At 42.0% G+C, this 12,769-nt stretch overlaps 1 protein-coding gene across 2 annotated transcripts in view; it reads right to left on the reverse strand.

Moving 5' to 3' along the window:
* The window catches only part of MYO5B (myosin VB), a 267,195-nt gene that overhangs the window by 103,254 nt on the left and 151,172 nt on the right, over positions 1-12,769 (reverse strand). For both annotated transcript variants that reach the window (XM_073589752.1, XM_073589753.1), the window contains exon 6: positions 7,638-7,781. In XM_073589752.1, the coding sequence (XP_073445853.1) occupies positions 7,638-7,781 (144 nt within the window). The remainder of the gene's footprint in view (positions 1-7,637; positions 7,782-12,769) is intronic.

Consider the following 12,769-nt stretch of genomic DNA (forward strand, 5'->3'; position numbering starts at 1 on the left):
CATATCCTATCCTAACTTGCCCTAACATGTTGATCCAGAGGAAGGCAAAAAAAACCCATGTGGCAACAGTAGGCTTCACATTGGGGAAAAAAATTCCTTCCCGACTCCACATACGGCAATCAGACTAGCTCCCTGGATCAACGCAATATTAAGGAGACTAGTGTATATACCCTGTAATATTATACTTTTCAAGAAAGGCATCCAGTCCCTTCTTAAATTTTAGTAGTGAATCACTCATTACAACATCATATGGCAGAGAGTTCCATAGTCTCACTGCTCTTACAGTAAAGAATCCGCGTCTGTGATTATGCTTAAACCTTCTTTCCTCCAGACGTAGAGGATGCCCCCTTGTCCCCGTCACAGGTCTAAGAGTAAAAAGATCATTAGAAAGGTCTTTGTATTGTCCCCGCATATATTTATACATTGTAATAATATCACCCCTAAGCCTTCGATTCTCCAAACTAAATAACCCCAAGTGTAATAACCTGTCTTGGTATTGCAGACCCCCTAGTTCCCTAATAACCTTGGTCGCTCTTCTCTGCACCCGCTCCAGTTCAGCTATGTCTTTCTTATAGACCGGAGACCAGAACTGTACACAGTATTCTAAGTGTGGTCGCACTAGTGACTTATATAGAGGTAAAATTATGTTCTCCTCATGAGCATCTATGCCTCTTTTAATGCATCCCATTATTTTATTTGCCTTTGCAGCAGCTGCCTGACACTGGCCACTAAATGTGAGTTTGTCGTCCACCCATACACCCTGGTCTTTTTCAGTGACTGTTTTGCCCAGTGTTTTACAATTAAGCACATAATTATACAACTTGTTCGTTCTACCCAAGTGCATGACCTTACATTTATCCCCATTAAAGCTCATTTGCCATTTATCAGCCCAAGCTTCTAGTTTACATAAATCCTCCTGTAATATAAAATTGTCCTCCTCTGTATTAATTACCCTGCAGAGTTTAGTGTCATCTGCAAATATTGAAATTCTACTCTCTATGCCCCCTACAAGGTCATTAATAAATATGTTAAAAAGAAGCGGGCCCAAAACTGACCCCTGTGGTACCCCACTGCTAACCGTGACCCAGTCCGAGTGTGCTCCATTAATAACCACCCTTTGTTTCCTATCCCTGACCCAGCTCTTAACCCACCTACACATATTTTCCCCTATCCCCATTGTTCTCATTTTATGTATCAACCTTTTGTGTGGCACTTTATCAAAAGCTTTTGAAAAGTCCATGTACACCACGTCCACTGCATTCCCTTGGTCCAGTCCGGAACTTACCTCTTCATAAAAGCTTATCAGATTAGTCTGACAGGAACGGTCTCTTGTAAACCCATGTTGATATTGGGTCATAAGGTTATTCTTCTCCAGATACTCCAGTATAGTATCTCTTAGAAAACCCTCCAGGATTTTACCCACAGTTGAGGTTAAACTTACTGGCCTATAATTTCCAAGTTCAGTTTTTGTCCCCTTTTTGAATATTGGCACCACATTTGCTATACGCCAGTCCTGTGGTACAGACCCTGTTATTATGGAATCTTTAAAGATTAAAAATAGTGGTCTATCTATGACTGTGCTTAATTCCTGCAGTACTCGGGGGTGTATCCCATCCGGGCCCGGGGATTTGTCAATTTTAGTGATTTGTAGACGCCGCCGTACTTCCTGCTGGGTTTAGCAGGTGACATTTAATGGAGAATTTTTATCCCTGATCATGTTATCCGTCATGGGATTTTCTTGTGTAAATACTGTTGAAAAAAAGTTATTTAGCATATTGTTTTTTTCCTCATCCTCATCCACCATTTCACCCAGACTATTTTTAAGGGGACCAACACTATCATTTTTTAGCTTCTTACTATTTATGTAGTTAAAGAATATTTGGGGATTATTTTTACTTTCTCTGGCAATGAGTCTCTCTGTCTCAATCTTTGCTGTCTTGATTTGCTTTTTACAGAATTTATTTAATCTTCTGTATTTAGTTAATGCCTCATCACTACCTACTTGCTTTAATTCTCTAAATGCTTTATTTTTGTCCCTTATTGCGCCCCTTACAGCTCTATTTAGCCATAGTGGTTTCCTCCTATTTCTCGCATGTTTATTCCCATACGGTATATATTGTGCACAGGTCCTATTCAGGATGCTAATAAACGTCTCCCATTTTCTTTGTGTGTTTTTATGTCTCAGGATATCGTCCCAGTTAATTGCACCAAGATCATCTCTCATCCGGTGGAAATTTGCCTTCCTGAAGTTTAGTGTCCTTGTAACCCCTCTACTACACATCTTATTAAAGGATACATGAAAACTTATTAATTTGTGATCACTATTACCCAAGTGACCCTCAACCCTTACATTTGATATGCGGTCTGGCCTGTTGGTTAATATTAGGTCTAGCAGTGCCCCCCCTCTTGTTGGGTCCTGAACCAGTTGTGAAAGGTAATTGTCTCTCATCGTTGTCAGAAACCTATTACCTTTGCTGGAACTGCAGGTTTCGGTTCCCCAATGTATTTCAGGGTAGTTGAAGTCCCCCATAATAATGACTTCTCCTTGAGTCGCTGCTTCATCTATTTGCTTTATGAGGATATTCTCTGTAGCTTCCATTATTTTTGGAGATTTATAACAAACCCCTATCAGTAATTTATTATTTTTCCCCCCTCCCCTTATCTCCCCCCACAGGGACTCTACATTTTCATTAGATTCATATATATTATCACGCAGGATGGGTTTTAAGGATGATTTTACATATAAACACACGCCTCCCCCTCGCTTATTTGTTCGGTCATTTCTGAACAGACTATAGCCCTGTAAATTAACCGCCCAGTCTTGGCTCTCGTCCAGCCATGTCTCAGATATCCCCGCCATGTCATAATTATGTTCCAACAACATTAACTCCAATTCCTCCATTTTGTTGGCGAGACTTCTGGCATTAGTATACATGCACTTTATGTATCTCTCTGTACCTCTATTCTTTCTTAAATTATTAACTGTTCTAACCCCACCCCCCATGCCACCTCCACCCCCAATGTCATTATTTGTGCCCAGGTCTCTATCTGCACTGTCTTCCCCTCCTATAAAAGGAATACCCTCCCCCCCGTCCCTAGTTTAAACACTCCTCCAACCTTCTAGCCATTTTCTCCCCCAGCACAGCGGCACCCTCCCCATTGAGGTGCAGCCCGTCCCTAGCGTAGAACCTGTAGCCAACTGAGAAGTCGGCCCAGTTCTGCAGGAACCCAAACCCCTCCTTCCTACACCAATTCCTGAGCCACTTATTAACCTCCCTAATCTCCCGTTGCCTCTCTGGCGTGGCACGTGGTACAGGAAGTATTTCCGAAAATACCACCTTGGAGGTCCTTGCTTTAAGCTTACAGCCTAATTCCCTGAAATCATCTTTAAGGACCTTCCACCTACCTCTAACTTTGTCATTTGTGCCAATGTGCACCATGACAGCTGGATCCTCTCCAGCCCCTCCCAGTAATCTGTCAACCCGATCAGCGATGTGTCGGACTCATGACAAAGTTCCGATTTTTTTTTCCACCATTTCACTCCACTTGGAATTTTATTTCCAGTTTTCAGTACATTGTACGACTTCATGATGAAGGGGGGGGGGGGGGGAAACGGACAAAAACTGAAATCGGACTCAAATCGGGAAAAGGTTCATTTATAGCGTATATGTATATCCACACACTATATATTTTCTTTACAATTTTGAGCAGATTGTCACGGTTTTTTTTTTTTTTTACTGGAGAACTGTTTCATAAAAATGCAGCAAAAGCAATACGAAAGTGAGGTGTGAACAGTCCCGTAGTGACTGCGCCGTCCACGGATTCCAATACCCAAGATCCACAACATAAAACTTAGCGCAGTGTGGAAGTTCTGCTCCAGAGACTCGCCCTTGTGCACGGCAGCGATGACTGCCCGCTCCTCCCTCGTCCTTGGTCTCATCACAGGTTTATAAAAAGACAAAAAAAAAAATCAATTTGGCAGAAAAACATGAGACGCTCCATCCTGAGCAGCAGCGAGTGAAGGCACATTTGTCTTTCACTGAGAAAAGTGACTGCAATCTTCAGATTCTTTTTTTTTTTTTCAGCCGAGATTCTGCCTAGATTTTATCACTTGGGCAGATGGAAGCAAATCTAATTCAATTACTTTTACGGCAAAGTTTCTTAAAGTTTGTGCTAGGGAAAAGAGAATTAAGTTGTGAGCCCTGCAGATAACAGGGATGGATGTGGACAAAAATATCCTGTGTACAACGCTGCAGCATATGGTGGTGCTATAGTATACTGCCATGCGCTGAACCAATGGCTGTCCAAAGAACTGTGTGCTCCGATTCATTTTTTTGTATAGATACAAAATCATAGAAGACTACATGCGTATGATTGAGGAAAAAATGGTGATAGAAAGATATAAAACACACAGATGATAGATGGATAGATGAGAGACCTAGAGAGATAAATAGATAGAAAGATAAAGAGATAGATATAATAATAGATACACTACCATTCGAAAGTTTAGGGTCACTTAGAAATTTCCTTATTTTTGAAAGAAAAGCACATTTTTTTCCAATAAAGCTAACATTAAATGATTCAGAAATACACTCTATACATTGTTAATGTGGTAAATGACTATTCTAGCTGCAAACGTCTGGTTTGTAATGCAATATCTTCATAGGTGTATAGAGGCCCATTTCCAACAACCATCACTCCAGTGTTCTTATGGTACTTTGTGTTTGCTAACTGTGTAAGAAGGCTAATGGATGGATAGAATACCCTTGAAAACCCTTGTGTAAGTATGTTAGCACAGCTGAAAACAGTTTGGCTGATTAGAGAAGCTATAAACCTGACCTTCCTTTGAGCTAGTTGAGAATCTGGAGCATTACATTTGTTAGTTCCATTAAACTCTCAAAATGGCCAGAAAAAAAAAGAACTGTCATGTGAAACTCGACAGTCTATTCTTGTTCTTAGAAATGAAGGCTATTCCATGCGAGAAGTTTCCAAGAAACTGAAGATTTCCTACAACGGTGTGTACTACGTCCTTCAGAGGAGAGCACAAACAGGCTCTAACCAGAGTAGAAAGAGAAGTGGGAGGCCCCGCTGCACAACTGAGCAACAAGACAAGTACATTAGAGTCTGCAGTTTGAGAAATCGACGCCTCACACGTCCTCAACTGGCAGCTTCATTAAATAGTACATGTAAAGCGCCAGTGTCAACGTCTACAGTGAAGAGGTAACTCTGGGATGCTGGCCTTCAGAGCAGAGTGGCAAAGAAAAAGCCATATCTGAGACTAGCTAATAAAAGGAAAAGATTAGTATGGGCAAAAGAACACACACATTAGACAGCGGAAGATCGGAAAAAAAGGTTATGGACAGACAAATCCAAGTTTGAGGTGTTTGGATCACACAGAAGAACATTTGTGAGACGCAGAACAACTGAAAAGATGCTGGAAGAGTGCCTGACGCCATCTGTCAAGCATGGTGGAGGTAATGTGATGGTCTGGGGTTGCTTTGGTGCTGGTAAAGTGGGAGATTTGTACAAGGTAAAAGGGATTTTGAATAAGGAAGGCTATCACTCCATTTTGCAGCGCCATGCCATACCCTGTGGACAGCGCTTGATTGGAGCCAATTTCATCCTACAACAGGACAATGACACAAAGCACACCCCAAATTATACAGGAACTATTTAGGGAAGAAGCAGGCAGCTGGTATTCTATCTGTAATGGAGTGGCCAGCGCAAACAGCAGACCTCAACCCCATTGAGCTGTGGTGGGAGCAGCTTGACCGTATGGTACACAAAAAGTTCCCAGGAAGCCAAACCAACTTGTGGGAGGGGCTTCTGGAAGCATGGGGGGAAATTTCTCCAGATTACCTGAGCAAATTAACTGCTAGAATGCCAAAGGTCTGCAATGCTGGAATTGCTGCAAAGGGAGCATTCTCTGGCGAAAGCAAAGTATGAAGGAGAAAATTATTATTTCAAATAAAAAGCTTTTTTTCGAACCTTGTCAATGTCTGGACTAGAGTTTAAATTCATTTGGCAATTCATTTGATTAATAAAAGTATGAGTTATGGAAAACACAAAATTGTCTGGGTGAGCCCAAACTTTTGAATGGTAGTGTACATAATAGATAGGTAGATAATAGATGGTAGATAGATAATAGAGAGATAAAAGATAAATAGTAGATAGATAGATAATAGAGAGAGATAAAAGATAGATAGATAGATAGATAGATAGATAGATAGATAGACCTATTGATGGGTAGATATGGCTCAAAAATGTCAGCACTGCAAAATTCAGGTAGAAAAAAAAGTGAAGCTGCCATTATTTAATACCTGATTGACAGCAACGACATTTCCGTTCCACCTAGAACCCTACACAACAATGTAACTGAAACGTTGCTGCCTTAACTCATGGAATAAAATAAAGGCAGCCTCACTTTTTTTGGCAATAGATTTGGAAGTGCTGCCATGTTTTGAGCTAGATTTATGGAAGACCTGGGATTTGCAACCTCTGCCATTACGGTGCTGCTTCAAAAGAAACTTTTTGCTAGAAAGATAGAAAAATATCAAAAAGATCAATGTGAGATGGATACAAAAAAAGAAATTATATGGGTGAAATAGATACAACTCACAGAACGCAGCGGCCAAGATGTGCAAACCCGGAACATGTGATCTGTAAACGGCAGCGCTGCTACAAGGCTGTATGCACACGGTGCGGATTCTGCTGCGGATCCGCAGGAGATTTAGGTGCGTTGTACAGTACCATTGTTCTCAATGGTAAACTGGAAAACGCGGTGCACATGCTGCGGATTTTTACGCGTGGATTTGCTGCGGTTTACAATCCGCAGCATGTCAATTCTTTAGTGCAGAACCGCTGCGGTTTTACACTTTCTCCATTATGAGGTGTGAAACCGCAGGGCAGAACCGCAGGCAAATCCGCAGATATCCTGCGGATTTATCTGTGGATTTTACTACAAAATCCGCACCACCAAAAAACTCCGTGTGCACATACCCTAAGGGGCGGACATACCATTGGTGCAACCTGTGCAGCCACACAGGGTCCCGACAGATCAGGGGGAAACATCCACCTCCACAGCAGGGGAAATTCTGCATTATGATGAACTATTAGACTGCAGAGGGGCCATTTACTATTCTTCTTTTTTGTGTCCATCCCTGGCTGCGAGAAACTCGGATGAGTCTCGCATCTAAATACCCGGCACTGCCGCCGGCACTCGGGAGCGGAGCGTGCGGCTGCATGTATTTCTAGGGGCTTGCGCCTGTTCACACTTGCTCAATTCTGTTTGGGGGGGCTGGACTGTTTTTTTTTTTTGTTGTTTCTTAGATAAATAGATTTTTATTTGAACATCTGGACAGAAAACCTCCAGTGAACGGACCCACAATCTGGTGCATAAAAATAAAAACGCAGCACACTACGAGATTTAGTCTAGGTATTGTAGGTCTTGGCTTAGAGTAGGAAAGCCCGGCTTTGTGAATGGAGAATAAATCCTGACCGAACTCTTATAACCCTACACATACAGTTACTCGGGAGGAGCGACTTCTTGTTACGTATGAGGCCACTAATCCGGATGAAGAAGAAAACAAGGAAACTTCTTAAATCAAAAGTGCAAGAAAACTCTAAGACACACTAACCTGGAACACGACCCGCGACTTCTCCAGCAGGTAAGTTCTCATATTGGCACCGATGATGTGATATCTCTTGTCAAATCCTATCTGGATGTATTTCCCGAACCGGCTGCTGTTGTCGTTCCGGGTGGTTTTGGCATTCCCAATGGCCTGTATGAGCAAAATGTCAGAGGTGAGCGTGGACATACAGTCCGGTCCGGACAGCATTACCCGACGGTCAAAAGGCCAGATAACAGAATGCATCCTACGTAAAACAGCGCCACCCAAAGTCCACTGCGACAAACTGCACCTCACAAAAAAAACATCCGCAGGTTATTCTCAACTTTCCCGAGAGTAAAACTAAGTCAATATAATTACATTCAGACTTAGAGGATTTGGTTTTACAGCCTTTTCAACAGAATGGTATATACCAGTGAAAATATTAGGGACGTTGTAGATTTTATTAGTAGCAGGAGGCCCATTATTATCTGTCACACTCTACAATGCGAACCCGGCAAAGACCACAGTTTATGTACAGTTACTTCTTAATTGTTATTTAATTATTTACTTATTATGTGCAATTATATAATTATGTATTTATTGTTTAATACTTATGCAGTTATTTTATTTATGTACAGTTATTACAATTTATTACTTACTGTATGTAGTTATTTCTACTTATTGAACTAATTATATATAGTTATTATGTAGTTATTTACTTATTATGCACAATTTTGTACAGTGATTTAATTACTTTATGTACATATTTGATTATGTACAGTTATTTACTATTATTCATTATGTATCTCTACTTATTTCATGTACAGTATACATGTTTGTATGGATAAACGGCCATAAAAAGTCTAAAAGTCTATGGTCCCAATTATGTACCGTATTTTATTTTTGCGAGAAAAATGTCGAACCCCCTTTTCAATAAGTTTTAAAATATCAAAACGTTATTCTTCAATAACCACATAACGCTTTGTAACGTTTTGAAAAGTCATGATAAAGCAGAAAACATCTCGATAATGAAAACCATTCTTGCATATGCAACAAACCCAAAAACAAAACGATAAGGGCTTAAAAATCTTAAGAAAAAATTGGAGTAAAATACAATGAATTTCACGCAAACATAAAAAAGTCCTTAAAAAAAACCTAATAAAATAAATAATAAAATAAAAAACCTGCTTCACTTCACTTGCCTTATCTATTTCATTATCTCTGTGCTGTGTTGTGCATATATATGTGACTTCAGATTTTGTATTAGTCTAGCCTGATGAAGAGACCTGAGTAGTCTCGAAAGCTTGCAATGTGTTACCATCTTTTCAGTTAGCCATTAAAAGGTATCAACCACTGAGGACTCTCAATTCTGAATATATATTTTTAAAACTAAACATTTACAAAAAGTCTGACTTTGTGTGGTTATGTAATATAACCTTTTTTTTTTTTTTACCCGGAGTGGCCAGATCTCAACCCCAAAGAAAACCTTTGGAGGGACTTGAAAGTCCGTGTAGCCCAGTGACAGGCCCACAACATCACTGCTCTAGAGGAGATCTGCATGGACGAATGGGCCAACATACCACCAACAGTGTGTGCCAACCTTGTGAAGACTTAAAGCCCCTTTACATTTATTGATGCACCAGCGATCCCGACCACGATATGACCCGGTCAGGATCGCTGGTGCATCGCAAAATGGTCGCTAGTGAGCTGCCACACAGGCAGATCTCACCAGTGATGCAGTGACGCAGCAGCGGTCGTTACTTACCTTTCAGACGCGGCAATGATGACATCCTCCGCCCGCGTCCACGCGTCGATCGTCGGCGCCAGCAGGAAACCCAGCAGGAAGCAGCCAACGAGAAATGGACCAGGCCGATCTCGCACGATCTGCGATGGCCAGCGGGGGAGCGGTCGGAGGTAAGAATCACACATAGCGATATCGCTAGCAAAATCGGTGACGCTTTAGCGATATCGCTATGTGTAAAGCCCCCTTTACAGAAAACGTTTGATCTCTGTCATTGCCAACCAACGATATATAACAACATATTGAGATGAACTTTTGTTAATGACCAAATACTTATTTTCCACCAGAATTTGCAAAATAAATCTTTCCAAATCAGACAAGGTGATTTCTGGATTTGTTTTCTCATTGTGACTCTCATAGTTGTGGTCTACCTATGATGTCAATTACAGGCCTCTCTCATCTTTGTAAGTGGGAGAACTTGCACAATTGGTGGCTGACTAAATACTTTTTTTTCCTCACTGCACAGACAGACGGGATCACACTATTTAATCACAATGTGAGAATGTACGCCGAGAACTTGTCAATATTAGCGTAAAACTAAGCGCTCGCACAGAGTTGTGGCATCTTTTGGGTTTGCTTGCATTTGCATTGCAGCCACAGCAGATTAGCCTAGATGAAATAAATGTGCAAGAGCTAAACGACGACTTTGGCTACAGCGCCATTGTGTGTGGCTGCTACAAGTGAACTGGGCTGCACTGGCAGCACAATGGTACCACGACCGTGAAGAGCAAGTTCCAAAAAATCCAACTTGGCTGGCTTTTTTTGCAACTTGCTTGTTGTGGTCACTGCACCATTGGGGTCTCATCAGGTCCGCGTTCACTTGTACTCATCTGCCATGAAGCAGGAAATAGAAAACTTTGGCTGCATGACCAGGGTTGTGGTCAAGGTCGCCATATACACATTACACTAATGTCGGCCGCTCTAGCCACCATCGATGGGTTTGGACGATGCTATAACGTTTATGGGAGCAACGCCCAACTGATCGTCAGGGGAGATGTCCATCGGACTGAGGATAAAATTGTTCTCCTGGAGATGAGCCGGCAGAAGTGTCTGTTGGCAGCTTTCTCATAGAGAACACAGACTGTGCGAGCGCTCCTCTCCTGTGTATGGGAGAGCCGGCCAAAATGGCTGTCAACCATACGATCGGTCTTCGCACCATTCGGCTGACAGTCATCTAACTGTATGGTCGGCTTTAGATGTGATGACTATTTTTTTTTTTTTTTGCATTTTAGATAGCTATGGAGATAGATACGAGGAAAGACACAGATTTCTCAGCTATGCTATGGTTACATTGTGACCTTCTTATATCCTCGGGCAGGACTCCATACAAAGCTGACCCTGCTCCACCCTGAGAATAAAGATGATTTACGCAGAGCTCCATTCAGGACCTAGTAATCAGAGAGACCTAGTCCTTCATCTTTCCTTTAAGTGACGTAATACCAGACACAGAGACTGAACCCAAGACCATCACTATCCGTAGAGAGACCATTCACGCTACAGGAGAGAACTCTACTACGTCTGAGCATCCGTCTCCAGTAAGCGTACAAGCCAAAAATAATGTACAGATGGTCGCACTGTCGCCACCATTATGGTCTATGGCCCTGTCAATGCATACGTCCTAATCCCTTTTTTGCGGGGGTTTCGGACGTAAGCCCCAACCGGGCCATTGTACGGGTGCCGTAACACATTGTGAAAGCTCCCTTACTGCACCGTCAGGGTGGACTCACATGGGCAATTATTTGTTTGTTGCTTTGTCCATAAAAATCTATAATGCCGACCACCATTTTTTATACTATAATGCCAGTGGGGCTGACTTTTAGCTAACGTGTATGGGATTCTTTGGGCGGCCGTCTCTGCTGGTGCAACGCCGATGAAAATGACCATGACCACTAGAGTACATCTGGCTATATTTTCTACATCTGCACTGAAACTTATCTTTTTTGTCATATAATAAATTCTTACTGAGAATTTAGCAGGCAGTTCTTGTTGGGACCTGGGTTACATGCAGATACGGGACATGCCCTGAATAAGTCATCCTTGAGGTCATCTCCTACATTGCTGGACATTCCATCAAGGAGGCATAATTAAGAAAGGTTATAGCCCCCTAATAGGTAATTCTGTTCGGGATCCTCATGTCTTGGCCACAGCAGAGAGAGTTACAATGAGCGTCTCTTGCTCTGAATGCTCTCCTGTATTACACAGACAACCAATTGATTTGTATGGACATTGTGTAATACTACATTTCTCCACCGGTGGCACTGCAGGGAAACTGGACACTTACAATCAGGTTTCCTTACAGATCACAGATGATCACTGGATCAATGGACTCTTAACGAGTAGCGAGATATCTTTATAAAAGAACAATAGCTAAACAAAAAAAACTTTAAAAAAAACAAATATTAAAAAATAAAATTAGGTTTGCACTAATGAAATAACTGGTAATAAAAATGTCAATACATTAACGGCCTGTGGTGACAGAGCTCAGGAACATGTTTTATGCTTTTGCAGCTCATTTTTTTGCTGAATCAGCTGAGCCCTGGGTAATTTCAGTGGTGCGTCAAAATATCGCTTAATTACATCTTACAATTACAAGTCGCGCTTGCTTTATGGAAACGCGATGTGGAAAAAATAAAATGTTATCTGGAAAATATATTGGAAGTGACTGTTAATAAGGGCACTTCCTGCTCTCTGTTCAGGAAACTTAGAGGGGTTTTCTGGGACTTGTACACACTGATGACCTAGCCTTGGATAGGTCATACATTTCTGATTGTGAAGGTGCGACACCCAGCACCGATCAACTTTACCTGGTGCCGGCACCCACCGGGAGCACTCAGTTTGTGGAACTGCACAGCATAGCGTAGTCAACAGTATTGTGGTTGCGGCCGAGTACTGCGCGTCCGCCCCGTATTGATATGAACAGGGGCGGAAGCACGGTTCAGGACTGCTGTAACTGTACAGTGGAGAGCTGTGCAGCTCCAAAACGGAGCACTTCTGGTCAACGCTGGCACAGGTAACAGCTGACCGATGCTGGGAGTTGCATCCCCATCAATGTCAAAGTTATGGACAACCCTGTTGAAAAGTTTTTGGGAATCTTAAAGGGGTTGTTTGGTAAAAACATCATCCAATCCATACTATAGGAAATAACATATTGATATGTGGGAGTCCGATTGCTGGGACCTGAAGTGATCGTCAGAATGGGGATTTTTATCCTGGCTATAGAATGAAGCAGTAGTTTGGATACTGACCGCCGTTCCATTCATTTTCTATGCCTCTGCCGGAAAAAGCAGAGTGCAGCTTTCTGTAGTCACAAAGGGAATAAATGGATGGGTGGTTGAAGGTTCGCGCTGGTCTCAGTGCA

The sequence above is a fragment of the Dendrobates tinctorius genome, unplaced genomic scaffold, assembly GCF_039654945.1.
Source record: "Dendrobates tinctorius isolate UK_male_01 unplaced genomic scaffold, ASM3965494v1 ptg000113l, whole genome shotgun sequence".
NCBI classification, from domain to species: domain Eukaryota; kingdom Metazoa; phylum Chordata; class Amphibia; order Anura; family Dendrobatidae; genus Dendrobates; species Dendrobates tinctorius.